This window comes from Telopea speciosissima, chromosome 9, assembly GCF_018873765.1.
Source record: "Telopea speciosissima isolate NSW1024214 ecotype Mountain lineage chromosome 9, Tspe_v1, whole genome shotgun sequence".
NCBI classification, from domain to species: Eukaryota; Viridiplantae; Streptophyta; class Magnoliopsida; order Proteales; family Proteaceae; genus Telopea; species Telopea speciosissima.
Window position 1 is genome coordinate 52,261,760 of NC_057924.1, and position 25,276 is coordinate 52,287,035.

At 37.0% G+C, this 25,276-nt stretch overlaps 1 protein-coding gene across 5 annotated transcripts; it reads right to left on the reverse strand.

Moving 5' to 3' along the window:
• Nucleotides 1-1,933: 1,933 nt before the first annotated feature.
• Nucleotides 1,934-18,692, reverse strand: LOC122639434 (lysine-specific demethylase JMJ18-like). 5 transcript variants are annotated; one of them, XM_043832294.1, is made up of 12 exons: nucleotides 18,567-18,692; nucleotides 15,741-16,050; nucleotides 14,811-14,882; nucleotides 13,069-13,146; nucleotides 12,439-12,969; nucleotides 12,127-12,351; nucleotides 10,933-11,094; nucleotides 9,836-10,204; nucleotides 8,580-9,756; nucleotides 8,349-8,452; nucleotides 7,729-7,923; nucleotides 1,934-2,592 (listed from the first exon to the last, which is right to left on the reverse strand). In XM_043832294.1, exons 2-12 carry the CDS (start codon nucleotides 16,038-16,040, stop codon nucleotides 2,188-2,190), a joined length of 3,618 nt encoding a protein of 1,205 aa, XP_043688229.1. In that variant the 5' UTR covers nucleotides 16,041-16,050; nucleotides 18,567-18,692; the 3' UTR covers nucleotides 1,934-2,187. The 5 variants fall into 5 exon arrangements, with proteins under 5 accessions (XP_043688229.1, XP_043688232.1, XP_043688231.1 ...); XM_043832297.1 differs by lacking the exon at nucleotides 18,567-18,692 and adding an exon at nucleotides 18,364-18,522; XM_043832296.1 differs by lacking the exon at nucleotides 18,567-18,692 and adding an exon at nucleotides 17,866-18,071.
• Between the last annotated feature and the right edge of the window lie 6,584 nt (nucleotides 18,693-25,276).

The window sequence follows — 25,276 nt, forward strand, 5'->3', positions numbered from 1 at the left end:
CATTTCTTTTTGTGACAGATGTTATCGTCAATTATGATAAAAACCCTTGATTTAATTAGAGTGATAATTTATACCTTCCTATTATACAATATTCTGCTGTTTGCAGAAATATTTGCTATTAATATAAGTCAAATGCATTCTCTAATCGAACCGGTCAAAGCTATTGTTGGTCAACATTGTTTCTCTTCTTCATGATTTTTCACTCATTGACAAGGCTCGGGCGACATAGTTTCTAGAAAAAGTCTCTGCTGGAATGGGAATGGATTTGCTATATTTGAGGTGTCTTGTTTACTAGTTTCTGGCCTTGGTTTCGAAGGGGTTAAGAGAGGTGAGTGAAAAGACTGTACATTTCCAAAAATGGTATCATTGATGGTGCACAGTGGGTTTGCAGGCATGGGTTGGGGGCGGGGTTACATGGGAGTGGGGAGTTAGGAGGGAGGAGGGAGTGGTTGGGCCGATGTTCGTTCCCAGAGAAGAAGCAAGAGAGAGAGAGAGAGGAGATGTTCGGGGTACTTTTGGTTGTTTTTTTCCTTATTTTACTCACATGGGGTTTTGGTAATTCTTTTTAACTTAATAACTTGTGAATGTAAAACATAATTAATACAAACCAATTTTATAAATCTTTTTGTTATTTAGTAGATCTTGGCAAATTCCCCAAAGAAGAACAAGCACAATTCTCCAATTTTGACAATTGGAGACAGAATTGGTAGAACTGAAAATTAGAATTAGATCCCAATGTGCCCTAAGACGATACAAATTTCTCGTTTAGGGCACTAGATCTGGCCTGGGTTAACACATTAATTTTCTAAAATCAAGGGTAAGCAAATGCTTTTCCTAGGGTCCAAACTGCCTTTTCTCCAACCAGATCACAAATGAAGTCGATTCAAGACAAGGTTTGCATTACGTTTTCCCAATTAATTGCCACATGTGCCTAGGATAGAAAATGGAAGTGAAGATTTAAGACCCAATACCTTTTCCTCCTAGATTAGTTTCTAGGGTAGGCAAGGGTTTGAATTAGATTGAAATGATAGGGTGAAAACTAAGAAATCACTTCACCTGTTTATCAATTGAGTCAAAGATTTAGGACCCCATTTAAGGTTTGCATTCTTCACTAGGTCATTAACAAAAATCTGTTTGGATGAATTCAGTTTTGAGTTTCCAACATCCACGCAAGAGCACACATGGGAACTGAGATCTTTCCAAAAGGATTTCTTCATCTAGGAAATACATTGGAGTTGTCATGTCCTAACTCTAATACCATCTACTGGGATTCAGGTAAAAATCAACCTTAAAAACTAACCATTAATGAGGGAATGCTCAAACCCTTGTAAGTCTTCACATCGAACTACTCACATCTGAAGTGGAGTGGCACCCAACAATGTTAATGCACTCTCACAAGTCATACCCCAAATTACTCACTTATGTTGGAAATGTCCTGACTTTGTGAAAACTTCTCCCAAGTAATTGATGGATTCCTATGGGGTTTTCCCTCCAAGAATGACAAGTGCGGAAAACAAATGGCTTTTAAGATCATAGCACAAAGGTTATTAAGTTGTCAAAGCAGCCTCGCGATCCCAATCTTAATAGAAGCAGTGTTGTACGCAGAACATGTTTTGAAGCCTAAACCACCTAGATGATCATGTGTGAGTTTCCTCTATCACATATCCAACCTAGTTTTGCTACATGACAGGAATGGTTGTTGATCTTGTAACGAAGTTGAAGCCAAATTTCATAAAACAATGTAATGTTGTAAGTGTTTGACACCAAAATGCTGCATTCCAACCTGAACCAGACCAATTTATCAATCAGTTGAAAATGCCAACCCAAGTCCAAATTGCAAAGAATTGAATGATTGAACCACCCTTTCTAAAAGATGAGCTGTTATAAGCTTTACCTCATAACTCTGATGGAATTTGGAAGCCATGAAATAATCTGTAAAAGTCAATAGCTTTGAACACTAATTCATAGTTCTAATTTACAAGAAGCCTGGATTATGACCAGTTAATGAGATCAGATTAAAGGACCATATGATCATGCGTCCTAGACAGGCGCTTATGATATCTATGGCAGTTGAAAGAATGGACCTAATAAAATTGTGGGGGGGGGGGGGGATTTAGATGTAAAAGTAAATGAAAAGATTACCTGACAGGAAAGAATTGTAGCCATCTCCTTTTCTTTTTGTCTGCTCTATTTTTTATTTACAGTTTTCTCCATCTCTAGATTCAAAGTCCTAACTGCCGCTTGCCACTCGGTGCTCCATGAGTCACTGTAGAATATCCTGTGCAACATCTTCAGTTCATCAGGATTTGCTTTCTTGAACAATCCTCCCAACACTGACTGCAAGTCATCAACAGAATGGATGTCTAAATTTGATTTATTCTGATCGAATTTTATGAAATCTAGACCGAGGATCTTCGGTTTTGTTTCCTCTGCAGAAATACTAGATCTGAAATGGCATTCCTTGCCATTATCCTCGTTGCCCAAAACCACAGAATGCGCCGTGGGGAGGTTATTCAAATCTTCCCCTTCCAATCCCAGCTTCTGGTTCCAGTACTCCAAGCATTTATGATTAGGATCAAGTGCCTCGATAGCCTGCAGAAACTCTAGTTAATATCCAAATCAAAGATCATGCTACATTGTAATATACAGTTTGGTGTTCCTACCTTTAACTCAGCAATGCAAGAGATACACTAGAAAGGAAATCTAAAAAAAAGTTTGGTAGTAAAAAATAATTCTTTCCTACTGCCAACCCATATTTGATAACAATCTTTCAAGTTGAATTTTGGCCTTTAAAATTAGGTAGGACCCATTCATCCTTCATTCCAACCACCTCTTTGTGAAAGGTATCTGCCATGTCAGTTCAAGGAAATGGCCAAGTGCATCTGTTGAGAAACACTCCAAAGAATTATGATAATCACATTTAATCATGTAATTACTTAAAGGAGTCGCAACGTGGAAACATTTGATTAGATAGCGATGACTCTTTGATTTATTACTTTCATTTCTTACCGCCAGCAATTTTTTTCTTCCTAATAGTTCTCTTTCCTGGTTAGCTTAGAAAAGAGCCGATTGGAGAGCAAAGATCCACGTGGCCGACCCCTTTTAGTTGGACTTTGTTGTTGGGATGTTGTTGTATTACATGCCTTTCTCAAGGACAAGAGCGGAAAGTTGAGCAGCTATGATGCAGTTCGTAGCTAAGTTGGGTCAATGCCCTAGAGTTTTGTGTCTTTGCTGTGTTCTCCTTCTTCTACTTCTTATTATTAAGTTTTTGTTTCTACTGGGATCCATGTAGCAGACCCCATTTAGTTGGGATAAGGCTGAGTTGTTGTTGTAGTTCTCTTTCCTGGTCAAGCACAGGTTCCCTCAATTGGGACAACCACAATTTAAAAGTCCAAGTAATGTAGAACTGAATTGATGACTCAAACAGTACAATTAACAAGATCTTTAAATCAAAGAATAATTCAGAATATAGGGGTCAATCCTAGCAGATATAGGAGAAGGGTACTTTGGTAATAAACCAACAAACTGGAACAGAAAATAGGGTAGTCAACCCATACTGAATTCTGTTATGAAATAGGAAGTAAACAAAACCTGAAATCCGAATTCAATCATGTAATAAACAATAATTAAGACCAGGGGTAGAACAGTAATTTAACCAAGGAAATTAAAGATCAGAAATTAGGGTTATGAATGTGTAATCGATTCTGTTAGATGGAATAATAACAGGAATATACATAACCTAATTCAAACTAATCTCATTAAGTTACCAGCTAGGCCTTTCCTGTTAAAGTTTCTAAAAATCAAATAAAATTTTTGAATGCTGTTTGGACTAAAGAATTGGGCTTATGAATGAGCCCATAACAATAGAAATGTGAAATAAAAACTACTCATGTACAATCCAAACCAAGATACCCTTAAAAGATTAAAATTAACATCTTCATGCATTTGGCCTGCAATTATTGATAATGTAGGCTGTGTGAGTAATCATGAATCCGTTGTGGTGGAGAATAAATGAGGGAAGCTAGAGTTGTGATTTTTACAAACAGGAGGATTTTGTGTTTGACTGGTTTGAAAGTCCTGCAAAGATGTAAAATAAGAGAATAAGATGAAGATTTTTAGGGGAGTTGCGGTTGATGGAAGACAATATACTGTTGATGGTTAAATTTATGACAAAACTGAATGGAAATTCAAGACTGGCTGGTTGATTTAAAATGCAAACTCAATCAAATCTACAGATTAAGTTTTACCTGTGGCTTATCAGATTGGCATTCTTCTTTATCAATTTTGAGTGCTGATATCTACCAACCCTGTCACCAGTTGCTGCCTATATTTTGAAGGACCAAACAACATCTCAAACCTTCCCTTCAATGGAGGTTTCAAGCTCATCTAATGGTCTGATGCCTGATTTTTTTATTTTGTTACTAATTCTGTCATCTTGTTTCTATTTTGGTTTCATGTTGATAACTCCACATCAGGCCAGTAGTTGTGCCTGAGATTTGGAGTACCTAATCACTTCCATAGAATCTATATTCAATGGGAGCTTCAGATCCATCAAGTGGCTGCTAGTTGATGTTTTGGTGTTCTTAAAATTTCTAGGTTTTATGACCAAACTGCTGCCTGCGACAGACCAACCTTGGTCTTTGATGTTGGCTGCCTATACTTGGATATCAAACCTGTTTTGCTTACATTTTTTGGAGTCCTAAGGATTACTTAATCTGAGTTTATATACTGTTAAGAATTCTGTTAGTCTGTCTTGGGTATTTGCTATAATCTATTGGCAATAGTGATCGTTCTGTAGAGTTGGTTCTTAGCTGAACTAGCTTTACATTAATTAGTATTAGAACCATAGCTGAGGGGAGTTCCAGTACCCTAAACCAGGATTTGGAAACTACTAATCTTCCTCTTGTTGAGATGGTTGGACAGTTGATAGAAAGGATGACCATCGTGGAGCAATATCTGGAATTTTACACTTTCTCAAATGGGTGGACAGCAGCAATCCATAATCAATCATGCTCCTTGAACTTTTTCTCGACAAGCATAAAGGACTATACACACACCAGCCCCCTAGGAAGATTACAGTTAACCCGTACCATTTGATCGTGATACTAATCCTTGGGAACAGTGAGATTATGGCTAATGACTTCACACCAATAACCTGGACCAGAATCTCACTGTTCCCAAGGATCTCCCAACCTACACTGAATCTCAGGGCAGCTCCCAACGATTGATCGAATGGTACGGGATAACTGTAATCTTCCTAGGGAGCTGGTGTGTGTATAGTCCTTTATGCTTGTCGAGAAAAAGGTCAAGGAGCACGATTGATTATGGATTGCTGCTGTCCACCCATTTGAGAAAGTGTAAAAATCCAGATATTGTTCCACGGTGGTCATCCTTTCTATCAACTATCTAACCATCTCGACAAGAGGAAGATTAGTAGTTTCCAAATCCTGGTTTAGGGTACTGGAACTCCCCCCAGCTATGGTTCTAATACTAACTAATGTAAAGCTAGTTCAGCTAAGAACCAACTCTACAGAACGATCACTATTGCCAATAGATTATAGCAAATACCCAAGACAGACTGACGGAATTCTTAACAGTATATAAAATCAGATTAAGTAATCCTTAGGACTCCAAAAAGTGTAAACACAACAGGTTTGATATCCAAGTATAGGCAGCCAACATCAAAGACCAAGGTTGGTCTGTCGCAGGCAGCAGTTTGGTCATAAAACCTAGAAATTTAAAAAAAAAAAACACCAAAACATCAACTAGTAGCCACTTGATGGACCTCAAGCTCCCATCGAATATAGATTCTGTGGAAATGATTAGCTACTCCAAATCTTAGGCACAACTACTGGCCTGATATGGAGTTATCAACATGAAACCAAAATAGAAACAAGAGGACAGAATTAGTAACAAAATTCAAAAATCAAGCATCAGACCATTAGATGGGCTTTAAACCTCCATTGAAGGGAAGGTCTGAGATGTTGTTTGGTCCTTCAAAATATAGGCAACAACTGGTGACAGGGTTGGTAGATATCAGCACTCGAAATTGATGAAGAAGAATGCCAATCTGATAAGCCACAGGTAAGAAAACTTAAATCTGTAGATCTGATTTCTTCTAGAACTCGATGGGAGTCTTTTAAACATGCAAACAGCAGATCCAACAGTGCCAACAAGTTGTTGATTCTCACTCAGGTAATGGTTTAATTACCAAGCAATAAAAATGGAAACAAAGGAGATTGATTGGAAGAAGAAGATAGATAGTCTCTCATACCAGGGTATCACACCCAAGGCTTTGTTGATGTATACATTGACGCTGCCCTTCCACAACAGTTTGAGCTTTTAGGTGAAATGGTAGTGAACATTGTATTAGAGCAGGGAGGTCAAGTGTTCGACTCTTGGGAAGGACAAAAATCGGGTAAGGGCGACACTTCTTCTCCCTCGATGGCACACAAAGAAATGCCAAGTGAGCTCCACATGCAAGGATCACGGAATCTTGACATGTATGTGGAGGGGAATGTCGATGTATACATTGAGGCTGCCCTTCCCTAACAGTTCGATCTTTTAGGTGAAACGGTACCCTTCTCACCTTACTGCATCTCACAGGGTTTGGATAATAAATTATAACCAGCTGCCAGCATTCAATTTTCATTCATTAAATCATTGGAGAGCTCTATGGCTCATACAATTAAATAGGTTGGTTAAAATACAAAATAAAAAGTATTGGAAAAGAATCCTAACACAAGCTAGGGAATTCCTTGTACAATAAGCAACGATAAAAGTGGAAACAAATCTCCACATAACTAGTACTTATCTAAATCAAACCTAGAAACAAATAACTAACAAAATAGAAACTGGATCTATGCCCCACGATATGGCTTTGAGTGAGCCAGAAACACCCAGCCCATGCCAGCCAAGGCTGATTGGCCCAAAGGCCTACAAGTCTGACCCATTTATGTAGGAACAATTCTTGCAGCTGTATTTCTAGTCCAAGAACCTGTCTACATCAATTGGAGTATGTTCTGAGTCTCTGATTTTCTGCAATTTGATTTCTCCTATTCATGGATTTTTAGTTTCAGATTTGAATGTTCTTTGATTGTGATTAATCCAGCCCTTAGATCACCGCCGTATTGTGGGGATCACCTATTCTAACTGTTTCTGACTGTTGGCTAAAGTTTGATCTTCATCGGATAGGGTTGACTTTTCTGTTTCTATGGAATTGTGGAAAAGGGAATGGGTATCCTATGATTTGATGGCAAACATCTAGCCTTTCTTTCTTTCATTTTTTCCCTTATTTTCGATAGATGGAGAATTTCTGACATGTTCACATTAGACGGAGAACAGCTATCTTTCTTCTTATCTTATTCTCTGATTTTCCTTTTAACATTTTTTGGTATAAATAAATCAATTTAATTTTTTTGGGCTATCAGTAGATTTGTTCACGGTTTATTTTAGATCTAGGAAATAGGAATAGATCTTGTTTGCTTTGGTGGGCCTGTTGCCTTCAGGCTTGTAATCCTTGGCTGATTTTTTTTGGTCACCAGCCATTATGAAAATAAACATATTTTCTTTTATTATTTAACCATAAACTGTTACAATTTAAAAAATTATCATAGGAAAATCATATACTAAATGAAAACAGAACATAATAATATATTTTATATAGAGAAAGTAAAGCAATTTCCTTGCAATAGCATGTAATGCAACGAAGGTTCATAAAGAGCTTACCTGAATAATTGGTGGAGACAAAAATCCAAACATTTCAAACCCATCAAGGCTTTGCAAACAGTGCAAAGGTGGCAATCCTTTTCCAATTATTTTCTGTCTTAATACTTCTTGGTTTAGTCTATCTAGCACCATTTCCCAGCACTTCTCAGCTGAGACATTGGTGAAGGCCTCACTTGGGCATTCCTCAACCGTAACCTGGAATATAGTTTCAATTATAAGAATAGCAATGCAGCATAAACAAGCCAAGATAACTCGGGTAACAAAGATCTTTGCATTTCCTTGAAAGTAAATGATGTCCCCATAAAATTATGATAATGAATGATGAAAGAAAAAAAATGAAAGGAACTAGACATGCATAAGAAGCTATCATTTTATTTCAAAAATGAAATAAGGCATTTCATACTCTTCATTGGTAATTTTATTTTTGTAGAGTCTTATCATCGTAAACGAGTTAAAACTTGTATTACATGGACAGGTGAACAGAATTCAGAACAAACATATCCTAAACCTATAAATAGAGACATAGTGGAAGATATAAAAGGATCTACAAAAAGGAATATTCAGGCTACTATAAGTTGAATTATTTGTCTAATACATAAAACAAAATAAAGAAACTTCACCTTGAAAAGAGGTCCAAGGAGGCCAGCATCCAGGACTTCTGAAATATAGCTGCACATTTGTGTTGGATTAAGCACACTAAAGAATCTGATACGGCTCTTAAACCCTGCTCAGGCCAACCCACAGGAAAATTAGACAACTCAACTCAAGGCAACTTACAAAAATCCCTAACCAGATAAATGGGATGGAAAACAAACCATAGGACCTTCTGAGCAAGGTCTAGTGCAACATACCTTTTGGGAATATGGTGCGCTTATTGCACCACAGCTTGCTGGGAACAACTGCTCCAAAGCTTATAGCCTCGACATTTAAATCCAACTTTTGCATTGGTGGTCCATTTGGAGAAGTCTTCAGGCAAGGACTGGAAACATTAGTGTTAGTTTTGACGATGGTGCTTAAGGGTGAAGATGAATCTAGATGGGAAGTCCAAAGATCAACTCCAAACAGCTTATTACCACTACACTGTTGTCCAGCATCCCTTGAACATGATGGGTGATTTGTGTTGGAAAGAACAAAAGAAGAATTTAACTCAACAGAATGACTATGAGAGACTGACGAGCTGCAATCAGAAATTGACTTGGTAGGAATAGAATGGGACCTTCCGCCACTGTCAGAACCCACTATTCCGGTTTCTAATACATCTGAACCAAGAACTTTCTGTTTCTTAACCACTGATAGACAGGACTCAGCCACATTAAGAGAGTTTTTATTATTAACACCATCAGGCATTTCTTGCACCCCACTTCCATGTTCATCCCACAGACTCTCCAGATTTAAATCAATATACCTCTCCTGCTGTTGTCCACCCTCATCTGTCATGATGAGAGTTCCCTTATTCAAGACCTCATTCCCTACTTCTGGCTTGACACAAGGTCCGCATAAACTAGATGATCCCTGTTTCCATTTTGGAAAAATTACTTCTGCAGAATTATGAAGATCAGATTTGCGAGTCTTGTTAACATAAGGGATTTCTTTCATTCCATGGGAACAAGAAAAACTTCTTTCCTTTTGCACCAGACAATCAGGCCTAGTTCCCTCACTCGCGTGGTCGAGCTTATGGATGCCAGCATCAGTGTGATTGACTGTAACCAATCCAAGGTTCTTCAAGGCCCACTGACTGAGAGAATTCAATTCACCTTCTAAAGCTTCAACCAGAATGTCCAATTCATCCAAGTCATAGCGGAAAAGAATAAATCTCTGTCCTATTTCACACGGACAGAGAAGGTTTGCATGTTTAAGACATGCAAAGCGGTCAGAAGAGCACTTGCAACTTGCAGCAGATAGGTGTAAGTCATAGAAGCACAAAAAACATTCTCTATCATGAGTTGAATCAAAGTCTCTGTCCATTTTTCGGGACCGCAAAAATATCGGAAGAGAGTCTATTCTTTCATGCTCCATATCAACTCGGATCTAGAAACCAAAGGAAATCACAAGTCACTACTAAAACTTAATTTAATATAAGTTACATAGATTATAAAAGCAGACTCACCTTAATAGCCTTTGTGAGTACCCCATCCTTACCACAGACACTTTTCCAACTTAAATTTTCCGTACTTTCCTTCCTCAGTACTAAGAGCTCCCAAAGAGCCCGTACAGCTTCACGAGCTGCCCCTAGCAGCAGCTTGTCATGGGATACAGATGTCTTGCGACATTGCTCACTGTAGAGCTCCACAGCACTTTGTCCATGTGGTAACCAATCAACTGGAGCAACATTCACAGCCTCCGCACAGTTGAAGCCGCAGTTGAAGCCAGAGTGGTATGCCCGCGGAAATGTGAGAACAAATTCTCCAGAATGTTGGACAGCTCGGTAAACTGGAACACCCTCAGATTTTAAAACTGATGGGGATAACTGAGTAACCTGTTCCAAATGTTCAAATATAAATTGCCAAATTTTGAGTAAGGGAGACAGGAGGCCACTCATCTGTGTAACAAGGGGGGGCAACTAAATTGCAAAATAAAGAGAGCACCAATCAGTGGTACCAACCAATTGATATTCGAGGCCAGAAATTACTCTATTTTATCTTCTTAACTGTCAATTCTTTAATAATTTTGGACAATTGAAACATATGTCAGGTAGTCCAAAGAACATCTATGAATTAATGTTAGATCATTATTTTAGCTTAAAGAGGTTTCCAAAGCAGAAGTTGTGCATCATGAACCAGTGAAATGTTGCAGGTAAAGAGCAAAGGTAGGGTAAGAACACTTGTCTTTGTCCTCTTGTGCAGACCCTGCATCACAAATTATGTCTCTAATGTTCTAAGGACCAATGTGAAAGATGGCTTTTCATGCAATTTAAAGGAAACAAACGAAAAATATATTTGGAATTTGGGAGTTAAAAGACGAAACACTTTCTTTTTGGTTACTACAATAGATGAAACAGAACAATATCAGAATTGGAAAATAAGGAAAATCAGTTAAAGCTAGAAAACCAGAACTATAGTATTGCAAATTTCTCATTTAAGGTCCACAGTTCATCACTTGAACTGTAGAAAATTTTTTGTACCCATTTTCTGTTTTAAATCCACATGCATTACTTCAGATCAAGTCATTGATCAAACAAACATGTGAGAAATATCAAACACTTACCAGTTCATGAAGTAAGTCAGGTTGTTCTTCAAACAGATCTGGTAAATGCTTTCTCATGGCATTCTCCAATTCCACAGCACTGCTTCCAGGGATTCCATACCATAGTTTTGGGTCACCCCAATGAAGATAGTTTAGAGAGTAAAGGTGATGGTCCTCAACATGCTATTGCCAGCAGAAAAACCAAAAGCAGGAAATAGATATCAGCTATGATAAGAAGATGAGAACAGGAATCATTTTTCTGTCGACAAGAAATTCAAAATGAAGAAATCTATCAATGAAAAAACGGCTGTAGATGGGATTTCTGGAAATATTTTGTGCACAAGCACATTCTCAGGCCTTTGGAGCATGATATGGATTGTAAAGTTTACAGTACCACTGCCCATCTCGCTTATACCATATTGGGTACGTTCCTCCCCCCCCCCCCCCTCCCCCCTCCCCCCTCCCCCCAAATGGAAGAAACGGTGCAAGAAGAAGCCACTCTTTGCCAAGTGGCTGAGGACCATAGGTGAAACTTGACATAAGTATAAAGTGAGATTGCATACTCATGGGGATCATTTGTTATCGCAACTGTAAAGTAGTTGGCTAGTTCAAAATCAAAATTACTCGGGATAGGGAACTGAAAAAACTCAAGAACAAAAAAAATTCACTTTTAGATATAAAATTTATCTTTAAAAAAGAAACTACAACATGATATGGTTAGACAGTACAAGTTTCCATAGTCCTACTAGTATCAGTATTTTCATGGTTTTCAATATCACCTGGGTATTAAAGCTCTTTCTTATGGTAATGTTTAATTACATAATACGTTAAGTATACAAAGCTCAAAGGTTCTATCAAAATTTGATAAAATTTACTATTTTGCAAAAATTATACCATTACACCATTCTGCTCCAGGAGATGATATTCACTGAACATAACATTTCAATGAAACAGCCTTTGTTACCATTATGCCAATTATGTAGTAAAGCATATCTTCCTTCTACGATTGCTTTGACGTTTAATATTTTATTATTCAAATACAAATCATATTGTTGTAATTTTGATACTAAAAATTTTGGGGCAAAAAAAAACATAAAGTAATGAAGAATATGAAAAACTATATCAGCTTATAAACAATAGAACAGTAAAATTCAGGTTATATTTTCATATTTTTCCTTGTTTAAAACCTTGATCATAGTAGGATCCAAGACTTACCCAACAAAAGGATGAGAAGCACATCCCAATATATAACCATGGCACTAGAACCCCTGAAATATCTTCTTTTTCAAAACACAGTACAGATCCTGGTAGGCGAGGAATGTTATTTAAATTCCACCCTGACGCCACATACCGATCTGAGTTGCTTCCAGTTACTGAGGATGACAACTTAGGAAATCCACTTCCAAACACTCCGGTTTCCAAATCAGCACCATAGTAAACCTGCACTTTTTTTTTTTTTTTTTTTTAAAATGTAAATCATGTATACTAAAGGGAAGGAAAATATTTTGCAAAATTATATTTTCATACCTCAACCTCGTCCGTTGGTTTCTCAATTATCCGCCAATATTCACCTTCGATATCCTCTACTGATGGCACCCAGCTCTTATTGGGTTCAACACTGACAAAATTTAAGTTCTCTTCACCATCCTTCATTCCAAAATAATGCTTTTTGAAATCATATGCATGTTTCTGAAAGTCTTCAAGTGTAAAATCTGAACCGCTTTGGAACCCAAACTTCTCATCCATGTCAGAAGCAACACATTCACTGGCTTCATAAGCTTCTGAACTGGTCCGTCTCCGAGTTGTTTCCATCCCTGAACACCGTCTTCTTTTGCGCTTCCTTTGGCTACGACTTTTGTATTTCTTTCTCATGGGCTCCCTGTTCTGAAGTAAATCTACTTGCTGAACACGTGTAGAAAACTTTGCATGTTCCCATATGCTCATATCTCTTAAAGGGCAGGGTGGCTTCCATGAAGAAGGAGGCACAATCCGGCATATGCCATATGGCTCAGCTATCTTGCGTATCTTTGCTATGTAACCAATAGTATCTTCAAATTCCTTTATGAATGGAACATCATGACAAATAATAAACAATGTGTGGCTCGACCAAAGTCACCAAAATGATTTCAAACCTCCACAGTAAGAATGAATGAATACCTCTTCATTGGGATAAAAAACAGGAGCATCCTCAATGATTGGCCTGCATGCTTCTTCTGGATGCCATCCAGTAAATACCTAGTTGAACATCTCAACATTGGATTAATCTCAGTTGGATAAGTGTCATGATGTTGGAGCTTAGAATGAAAATTGGTTTAGTGCACCCCCACCAACCACAAAGTGGTATAATAGACATAAGGTTCAGTCAGTACCGATAATAGAACATGCCCAGAAACAGAGAATACTGGTATAGAGTAGAGAGTATCACTGCTAACAAAGCTGATAAATGCCATTTCAAATTTTCTACTTAAGGTATCTTTTAAGCACTTATCCTAAGCCAAGTTTCATACTAAATCCATATTAAATACCATATTATTCTTCTTTTGATAAATTTTTATCAAAAAAATGATTTACAGAAGTTTCTTGCAACAAGATTTTGTCAATTCATGGACAGTTGCAGTGGAGGCTTTAAGTGCAACAGTAAGGAGGAGTGATATATTACAGATGTAGCCAACTCCATTTCGTTGGGAAAAGGCTTAGTTGAGTCTAATCAATTTGAGTTACGGTAGAGAATTAAGAATACAATGTAATATAAAATATCCATAGTGTGGAGAGCTTGTATGGTGCAACATTGCCTCCATACATGAAAGCTATGCCTGTTTGAAGTATTCACGCAGCTTAGCTGAATGCAGATTCCATAGCGACTGCCACTCAAGTGAATTCTACTACTTAGGCAAATATCTGGGTAAACTTCATGCAACTAAAGAGGTTTAAATTTTAAATCTGAGCAGGAATGGAAGGCGAAGAAGAAGAGATCTAGCTTTTTGTCCAAACATCTAGGAAACAACATCAAACGCAAATGAATAGATGAATACAAAAGTTATTTTCTTCAGACATCAAAGAAAGCACAATAATATAGATAGAAACAAATTGTTTATAAAGGGAAGTTGATGGTCTTGGATGGTAGGCTTCATCCTTGGGTGCATAAGATATCACATTTAAACTCTTTGTAGTGGCACAGAGGGAGGGAGGAGAAAGAGAATGAGAATGAACTCCATTATGGAGAACCAACTAGGATTATACCCTTGAATTTGATTCACATGAGCTAGTGTAGGGATCTTATTAATTTTGCCGAAAATTCCTTCCCCAAACCAAACTAAGTGATTCTTTATAAATTCACCAATTTTAGCTTTTTCTGCCAAACTATGGTAAACCATGAAAAGAAGGCATCTGACAAAGAGTGAAGTTGAAATATGCCTGTTTCAGAAGCCCACTTCTAGCACAAAACATAAAAAGGGGAATAGGTTCAATCAACATGTTACTATAACGCTGGTCTTCTATGAGGGGGGTGCTCATAATATTTTCTTTGAATTGTCAGATTTTTTGTCTTTACGGAGAACACAGTACATTCAAGGTGACAATTTTGTTGGATTTATGTTATTATTATTGTATTTTTAAGAACTAAGTGTTAACTTTAGCTTAACTCTAATACTTAGCTATTCCTATTTTTATGTTTTCCATATTATACAGAAATGTCTCACCAAAATTTTAAACACCACAATTTCAGAGACAGCCACTGAAATGAATTTAACAACTAGGATTAGGATTATTAGTATACCGTCCATGGGGTTCAACCGTCAACAGGTACACAGATATGACTACAAAATATAGCTACTAAAACCAGCAAAAATAAATAAAAATAAATGTAACGGGTCATTGAAAAATCATTTGAGTCAGTGTACCTTTTGACTTCGAGGACTGCCTGAGCATTCGATGGTGCCATCAGTTTGCTGGGTGCATCTCATCGTTCGTTCCTGAATGAATAGTTATTATGAGATGCATAATGGCTAAAATGTAAACTTTGTCCCTATGTCTGCAACAATGCACCTTGTAACAGAATCCACCTATCATGATATAGTAAAATGATTTGAAACCCAAACCAAAAGAAATCCACAGATCTAGTCAGCCCTGTTCAACTGTTGGGTTGTGAAGCAGGTTCTGTACATGTCAATTAATAGGCAGCCTTACTTTTGGTAAGACAATAAAATAATAGAAACCACTTAACATATTTCTCTATTAATAGAAGTATGTTAGAATCCCTAATCACTTTGAAAACACTCATAAACTAAATTCTTATAGAAATAAATAAAAGTAATAAATACATCTAAAATAATTTTTTATTGCAATACTAATTAATAAATTATTTAGCAAGGGTTAGATTTCAAAAGTTACAAAATGTAACTGTACACCAAAAGGGGCCAATTAAATTTAGGAAGGGCTGAATAGGAAGCATCTGCACACTATTATAGAAGACAAATGTTTCAATTATTTGAAGGGGCTTGAACTTTTGATTAGATTCACTGATATATATACACTGAAACCATGAGATTGTCTGTTGAGTCCAGCATAACCATCCAAAGAAGATGTTAAAAGGTTTTAATATGTCATCTTTTTCTACGAGAAGAGAGAGGACAGAAAAGAAGAACTATAAAGACTCAACTTCCTTAGTATTGATCCTCCAAAATTAGACAGACTACAAAAGTTATCAAAATGGATTAAACTAAACATACACTTCATGGAAACAAGTTAGCTATAGTTGGTGACAGGTGAGTAAGGAACTAGAACCGAAATTGAGATATGGGGAAGTCATGTGATAAAAATATAAAATCAACCTTCATGGACTTTTCACAATCAGATTTCTCTTCAGAACTAATACTGAATAGCCCATAATCCACCCAGTTTTTATGCTGAAGAGACCGCTTAACCTTCACTTCCTTACAATTTCTAGGCTGAATACCCATTTTTACCTGTTGTGCATCGTTAGTCGCTTCCATGACATTACTGCTTGAAACTATTGAAGCAGCATTTGATCCCCTACTTATGCTAGAGGGAGTATCGTGCTGAAACCTTTCATGACTCAAGATTCCAGGATGTTCTTCTTTTAAGCAACCCTGGACACATTCTGTTCCCATTGAGAATTGACTGCAAAAGAAAATTAATTCCCTAAGAAAATCTATATGAGGGATCAAAATTTTCTCAGACTACAAAAAATAATAGATAAACAAAATAGAAAATTAATGCTGAAAATTACATAAAACACAAGATCTCATTGTGTGTCTAGTAGCATGTAATATGTCCCTCATAGAAATTAAATAAAACACAAGATCTCATGGTACACAACGGTAGCATAGAAAACAAAGTTGCAGACTGGACTTACAAAAGGCCCTGAGAAATGAACATCTGAATACTCATCTTACCTGAACCCATACATCTTTCTTCTACGAGGCTTACGCAAACCCATCCCTCGAAACTCAAAACTTCAAAACCAGAAGATGGATCTCTAACTCTTCTAACAATGAACCACAAATAGGGTTTCTTAAGTTTATAAATCTACAGCTATAGGGCATAGAATTCTCCGCCCAATTAATAGTTTCCGTTCAGATCTGTGATTCCAATTTTGGTCATCCGTCCCACCACAAGTTCTCAAATATAACGCAATGAATTAAACGGATATCCAAAAAAGTTAAAATACGTCCATATAAACCTAAATCAAGTTTAATGGTGCAGATGACAATTCACACATAAAAGCCTTTCTTCCTCTTTTTTTGGTAAAAATTGCCTTTCTTCCTCTTGCAACCTGTCAACCATGTACTTTAAAATGAAAGTAAATTTATCATGGTGAAGCAAGTTTCTCAAACTTCAAAAGCAGCAGACCCTAACATATGACATATGGTACAGAACCGAAGAATAAAACTCAGGTTAAAAAACCGTTGCAAAATCTCATATAAATCTTCTACCAAAATAAAAGAAAATCTCATACAGATCACAGCCGTGTTTGATAAACATGAGCATTCATGCTACCATTGTTTTTTCCAACCCCCAACAATGTGCATTAAAAGGTAAGAAATTTCTCATGGTAGGAGTATAATTTTTCAAATTTCGTATACAGGCACTATTAAGCATTAGGTTATGCATCTTAGGCCAACATCACAAGGGTATTGTAAGCACCAAAAAGATTAATTATTCCCCAAGTGAAAGATCCTAAAAGGCTAAAACAAATGACACTCTACTTGAAGCAAACACCCCTAGCTTAATATATCAAACATCCCCACAAGTAATGCCAAATTCAAGGCCTGATCATCGACCTTTAATAAGCTTTCCGTCATGCACTGGACAATCGAACTAGAGTCTACACGCCTGAAGCATGACTAAGAGCACTGTAATTACTTCATTCTTATCTCTGAATATAACATTAGATGACTTGAGAACGACGTCATTTTTCCAAAAGCCTTGTGATCATAAAGAAAACACAGATGATACTATTTTTATCAGAAAGAGCATAAACATAAATATTAGATATTTAATTTATCAGAAAAAGACCATGCACACAGCCGGTATTTATGGCCCTCTCACACTCTCTCTCCTCATTGACATGTGGGCCCCCTATATACGAACCATATGACGCCCCCTCCCGTGCTCCCCAGTGCCTTGGCGTGAGAGATTTAATCCCCACACTGGCAGCGCATAGATCTGCTGCCCTTAATTTATTTCACACTTAATACCAAAATGAGAGTAAAAAATCTGTATCAAATATAGCACATGAAAACCGATGTTGGATCTAACTGGATGCAATGCTGATTTCTAATGTCATTGAGGAATTCTATATCATTGTTTCAAAACTTCAGAAGAAGAAGGGCTATACAATAGATAGATACACAGATGTACTTAAATCTGGCCCAGGAAAATATCTCTAACAGGAAATCTATATCTGAAACAGGGACAGAAAAGAAAACTAACCTCTACAACACAGAATCCTCCTTCCTGCAAAAACTGTTCCATTGTCAAGAAGAAATCAAACCCATTTCCTAACTCTCCCAGAATTATGAAAAAACAAATAACCCCAACTCACAGAAGATCCATAATTTCAGAACTGCTAGAAAGAAGTTCCATCACAAAATCCCAGATGATTAAAAGGTATGGGGGAGGAGGAGGCAATTACATCCTCAGAATTCAACAAAATCTGTTCTCAGAATGTAAAACCCCCCAAATATCAAAATCCAGTTACCCTAAAAAGAAACTCCTTTTGCCTTTTTTTCTATATCACGACAAAATCATCCTATGAAATCCAATAACCAGAAAATGTCAATACGGACCAGAGATTCAAGCAAATCTAACCATCCAAATCCAACCACGAAATCTAAACATTCAGTTAATTGTTCAAGCATTAAATAAAAAAAAAAAAACAAATAAACAATTACAAGAAATTATAAGATAAATAAGATAGAACAACAATACCAAAAACTGAAAGAACTCAACGACCCAGGATTATACTTGTTGAAGAATAATTTTTTTTTTTTTAAATATCAAAAATCTGGAGCCTGAACACCCCTGTTTTACAGCAGACCCACATACTCAAATTCACCAGTTATTTCATTAAAAGGAAACCCAGAAAAATCCAGGAAAAAAAATAATGGAAACTGCCCCAGAAAGATAGATACCTTAAGAGCAGCTAAATTTCCACATCAGATGAAGCGTTGTTGCACCCTACTCTCTTTTCTACATTAAAACATACATGTATAGTAATAATTTTAATTTTAACACCCCAAAAATATACTAATAATGCCGTATAGCAAGAGTAAGAGAAGTTGGTTTTCCCTGAGGGGTAGAGAGAGAGAGAAAGATAGAACGTATAGATTACAGCACGAGAGAAGGGTTAACTAACGAGCCTCACACGCACGAAATATTTAACTGAAATCGGTGACTCCAACCAACCAGAACAAACTGACCTCTCTGCTTCTCTTCTTGATGTGTAAAGATGTGTGTTGCGTCATAAAAAAAAGTATTAATAAAAAAAGTTAAAGAAAAAAGAATTTTTGATTAATTTATTTTATTTCGCCTTTGGGTTTTCAGAAATTACGGATATATCCTTTAATATTGCATCGATGATCACCCTTAACATGTTTGACCGTAAGGATTTTTGTGGTTGGTCAAACTCAAACCTTCAAGGATGTCGTTTGGGCCGGAGTAGGGGTGTCAATATGGAACTGAAACCGAATACCCAAATAAAAATATCGATCGTACTGCTCGGTTCAATATGATATTGATTTCTAAGACGAAATCGTTGGATATCATACATGGTTTGAGGTATCAGTATCGTATTGCCTAGTACCGGTTTGGCAATTGATCGATCCCGATACTATATTGGTGATATAGTACGAACAAGGGGTAAAATAGACCCAAAAAAAACATTTTTAACGGTCAATCAGGGACAAATTTGTCTGATACGATTGATCTTTGCCGATACCAATATAATACCATATCGATTTTCCGTGTTGACCAATACCCGTTTGGGCCTACGGTGTCAATTTTAGAACCGAAACCGAATACCAAAGTAAAAAAATCATCATATAAAACTGTATCGAACCGTACCAATATAGATTTGGTACAATTTTCGATGTGGGAAAATGGTATTGATTTCTAAGAGAAACCGGTATCATATATAGCCGTTGAAATTATGTTACCATAAGTGTAAGGAGTTGGAGATTCTTCTGAAATAACCGCTAGCTATATGCATGGTTTGATTGGAATTCAAATGTGCAACTGCTTCAAGCAAGTTATGAGTAATTAGTACCATAACTAATTGATGGGATGAGCCACGCGGAAATAGTGAAACTGAAGAAGCACATGTTGCCCATTATAATTTTCACTATAAAATAGCTTAAACCAATTGGATTAGAAATCAGTTCCTAACGATTCTGTGTCTGATTACGATTATTAAAACAATTTGGATCCTTTGCTGACGCTTGCCCATGCGGCTGGCGTGAAGCTTCACATAGGCAAGGGTAAAATGACCGCCCTACCCCATGCCCAAACACCAAGCCCGGGTGAAGAAGGGCAGTCATTTTGCCCCTACCTGTGTGAGACTGCACACCGACCGCATTGGCAGCGGCAGCAGAGGATCAAGTCGGACCATAAAACGACCAATCCTGATTGGGATGAGTTGGGAATTTACAAATCTGAATATCTGATGGCTTTGAGGATTCTCTGTCCTATTCAAACTCAAATTATCATTCTACTGTTTGGCTCCAGGAAGATATCTAACACCAATGCAGCCAACTGTAGCCTACTTTATCTCTTACATGCCAATGGTTTGGTTCAATTTGAACAAAAGGCCGGCCCAGGTTGGATCAGTTGGAGACAACAATATGAGGGCTCGTGAAAGGAAGAAAATTAAAGGTGCGCATGGTCCTTTAGGCAAATTGAATGGCCTTGTATGGTTCGGTTTGGTATTTGCCTTTTGCAAAAGTAAACCGGTATAGGTTGGCCGGTTTTTATTTTTATTTTTTTATGATAAACAAAATTATATTAACTAGATAAGTAGATAGAACGGAAATCATAAACATTGTTTAATTCACAATATCAGACGATATCGATATGTATCAGTCCTATCATGCCATATTGTAACCAATTTTTTTTTATTAAAACACTATTTTTCATAAAAAATACCATATATGTATCATATCAGCTAGGGGTGTCAAATGATCAGTTCAATATGGTTTCGGTCTTGAAATGAGTGAGACCAAAACTAAACCGTTAAGAAACTTCGATTTATTATCGGTTTCAGTTTCGGTTCGGCACGGTTTCGTTTTATTTCGATTTTTCAATATTGATTAATATCGTTTTAAATCGGGTTTTTTTCGAGTTTGAACCACAATGAAATCTTGCATTCATAACTTATAGTGAGGAAAAATTCGATAAAAACACTTTAATTCACCTTCCTTAAATCAAACACTTAAACAACCATGAATAGAAAATTGATTTGATGTGTTCATATTGTAATTGAAACAAAGAGGAATAAATTGTAATTGTAGGGAAATCATTCTTACAAATCATATCATTATTTATCATTAGCTATAAGGAAAAGATAACTAATATTGAAATCAATAAATAACTAGTCAATGAAAAGATAATTAATAGGGAAATTTACGAAACACCCCTTGAAAATGGGTCGAAACTCGAATCACCCCCTAAAATTTGAAAATACTCAGATCACCTCCTGGAATAGAGCCCAATACTCAGATTCAACCCTACCGTTAGTTAACTGATGAAATTAGCTAGTTAAATTTTTTGAAAACCCTAAACTACCCTTGAGAGTATAATTACTATTTATTCTTTTTTTTTTTTTCTTAAATAAGATAAAGAATTGGAGAGGGAATATTCCCTCTCCTCCTTCTTCCCCAATTCTTTAGATTTGCTTCTTCATTCTGGGAGAGAGAACACAGAGAGAAGAGAGAGAAAAAAAAGGAAAAAACAGAAATGTAGGCTTTAAACAAAATCCATGAAGATTGTCTTCAACCTTCAGCCAAGAACAAAGTCAGCGGAAGGAGAAGAACTCCAATCGCATAAAACTCCTTCAACAAGGCACAGTTGGATCTGAGATTTTGAGACAATTGTCGAAATTTCAAGCTCTTTTGAACGCAACCATCAATCAACTCAATTAATATGTGAAAAGGGACATTCAACTCCTGCAACCCTAACCTGATGGTGAATACAGTTTCAAGCTTGGTTATGGTGCAAAATCTCACAGCAGAGAATGATTCTGGGGAAAAAAACTCCTAGGGCTTTAAGATTTAAGGAATCTCTCTTTCTGTTTGCGGTTCTCGATTAGTGGAACCGAACCCAACCCTTGAAGCAAACTTTTAGAAACTCTTCGAGTACTATTCCGATTGCAAGAAAAACACAGAGGTGGTCGTCGACCACTTTGTTGGCAACTCTCTCTAGCCCTAAATCGACCAATTTGAAAATACTACATGTTGGGTTTTAAGTTTTGAAAATACTTAATGGATCGTCGACCAATTTGAAAATACTAAGATTTCTCACCTTCTCTGATTTTTCTCACTCTCTTTCCTTGATTTTTTTCTTCTGAAATCCTTCCCCTTAAATCTCTCTTTTTCTCAATCTCAAATTTGTTTCTGCAATTTTTTTATTTTTTTTCTTTGTTATTTAACAATCGAAGAGAATGATCACTGAGATCAATCGAATTTTCTGCAAATCTGCCCGATTCCAGGTATGATTCTCTATCATTCTTGGAATTTCTTGATCTATTTGAGATTCTAAAGTTTGATAATCGACGGTATCTCTCCGAAAAACTGATTTTTGCTCTAGTCGATCAAACTTAGAGACGACATTTCTCTGATTTTTGACAAAATTGTTGCAATTCCTCAAACCATCTACAATGGTTCCATTCTCGAATTTCGATCTAGGATCCACTTTTTGCAAGGATTGAAGCTGCTAAAGCAAATCGACGGGAAGAACATCAACCAGATTTTTGTTACCCAATTCAATGCTTATTACGAATCCCCTGAGTTGCAGAAAACTCCGGCGAAATTGCAATGGTGAGGTCAGAGTTGCAAAGTGAGGATTACGGGGAGAGGAGGAAGAAATGGGTGAAAGTGGGTATTTTAGGTTGAAGATGAAGGAAAGGGTAGTATTGTAAATTTGATTATAATGATTTAGTACAAGGGTAAAATAGTCTTTTAACGCCAATAACTAACAGCAGACTAACACCATTAGTATAGAGGGGGTGATCTGAGTATTTTCAAATTTCAGGGGGTGATCCGAGTTTTGACCCATTTTCAGGGGATGTTTCATAAATTTTTCTAATTAATATTGAAATCACAAAATGAACCATACTATCAAATCATTCATTTGACTATCCAACTAAATTTGCATAGTGAACAAGGAGATCAATGGAAACATTGTTACAAATCAATAGTCCTATTCATAACCTCACACTAATTGAATTGTAATCATTCCCCTTACTACCCAAAATTTCTCACTAACATTGAAATCAATGGAAAATCAATTCACCTATTCATAATTGTATACTCGATTTTTTATCGGTTTCATTCGATTCGATTTTTGGTTTTGATATCAATAAGTTCTGTGCGGTTCGATTTTCAACCAGTCCCGTCATACCCCAATCCAAAACCAATTCGATATCAGTTCACTTTGGTCTGAGTTTTTTTTATCGGTCTTACCAGTTCGAACTAGGTTTTGACACCCTTAATCTGCCGATATGGCTGAACGCCTGAACCAATTCCGATTCCTAAAACTGAGATATGGACGTAGGGACCTATTGTTTATCAAAACACCCAGATTAGGATCAGTTGGGAGATACTAATCGAAAGAGAAAATGTGGGTTTGGAACTTTGACCAAATTGTCTTGGGTGGGTCATGGGTCGGGTTCGGCTATAGCCAGAGTGCCAAACTGGGAAACAAATTGTTCTCTTTTTCTTTAGTTAGATTTCTTATTAATGCTGATATGATGTGGAGATGCACGCCCCCACTGTTTCATGATTCAAAGAGAAACACTGAAACCTAGAAGGTTTTGGGTTCTCTTTTAAATTTGTGTGTGTGGAAAGGAAAGTAAAGGGGTGAAACATAGGTCACTTCGGTTTTAATCCAAAAAAAAACCAAGGTGTTCTTTAAAACATTCTTGTGGGTTTAATTTAACGACAAAGCACAGGGTGACTGTAAAATTAGTGGGACAAGTCCATACGCCACTTATAGCATCAATACTATACTTATAAAACAAGCCGTGGCCAAGACTTATTCTCTCTCTTCTCCTCAAGCTCCATTGGGTCCTTCCTTTAACCTACTTTCTCTCTTTCCCACTCATTTTTTGTCGGTTTATTAGAGCCCGGATCCCCTCCCCTGCAGTTAACCACCACCATTTCATCTCACACCGTCCATGGGTATGGGGATCACATCTCATGTATGGTGTGAGATGGGGGTGGGATGGTTACTGGTTACCCATAGGGGGAGAAACCTGATTCATTTTATTCTCTCCAATGTTTTTTTTTTCTTCTTCTATAAATATGTCAAGGGAAGTGGTTCTCTGTAAGCGAGTGTGGGCCGTGTGGCCTATCAGCCTATGTCAGTACTCCCATGTGCCCATCTCTCTCCTCCTCAAAACATTTGCTACCGGGCATTAACTTATGACTATTATATCGTTCATAAGTTGTTTGATGAAATGATGTTCTTATTTCTCAGTAAGAATGCAATTTTGATTATGAGAATGCACATTGTCATAATGGAATGCATACTATTGCGCAAAATGTTAGAAAACTAATGAGTCAAAATAGAATAATGATAAAAAAAAGGGAGAGAGATGGGTATGCTAGCGGTATACCGTAAGCTAGCATCCTGTGTCTATTTCTCTCTTACCCCTCAAAAGGAGAAAAAGAGAGATAGACACATAGGATGCTAGCATACGGTATTAAGGGTGTCAATTTGGGACTGGAACCGGGAACCGTCCCAAAACCCAGTATTGGATCGTCCCATTAGTAAATGGGACGGTACTGGTATCTGATTTTGGTACCGAATGATAAATGGGACGAGACGGTTCTGGGACGGGATTCCCAATGGTACCAATACCGAAATACCAATTAGGTACTGGATGGTACCAAAACTACTAGTACCGCTTAAAAAGAAAGAATATATAAGATATTTAAAAAAAAAAAAAAAAAAAAAGGTATAAGAATTACAACTCATTAGGGTTTCATTAATTGCCTTTTGAATACGAAGAGGAACAACAAGTCAATAGCCATAGCTTGAAGTCTCTCCTCACCAAATCTGCTACAGTGCTACTCCCTCCTCCCTCCTCCCTCGACCAATTACATCTACTAGGTTCTTCTTTTTTGCACTTCATACTTTGTATCATACTACCATGTGACATGTGTGATAAGTAGAGTTTTTTTTTGAAAAAATCAAAGAGGAAACACAACGGGATTCTTCCATTTTGTAGGACTTCTCTAGATTTAAAAAAATGAAAAGCTTATTACACGTGATCTTAGGGAGTTTGAAGAAGTAAAACTATGATTTTATAATTTAAATTACTTTACAAAAAGCAGTAGACAGCTTAGATTTCATGATAGTGAAAAAATTCCACAACACTAATAAACCCGCCTTGTTAGAAAAAATTAAACTTCTTCTCCTTTTTTCTACAGTGCCTAGAACCGTTTAAGAACCGGTACCGTCCCGTCCCGCTAGTAATCGGGACTGGGATCTAGATTTGGTCCCATTAACTAAATGGGACGGTACTGGGATTGACACTTTTGGTACCAGTATCGGTACCGGTACCGTCCTGTCTCAAATGTCTGGAACCTTCCCAATTGACACCCTTATACGGTATACCGCTAGCACC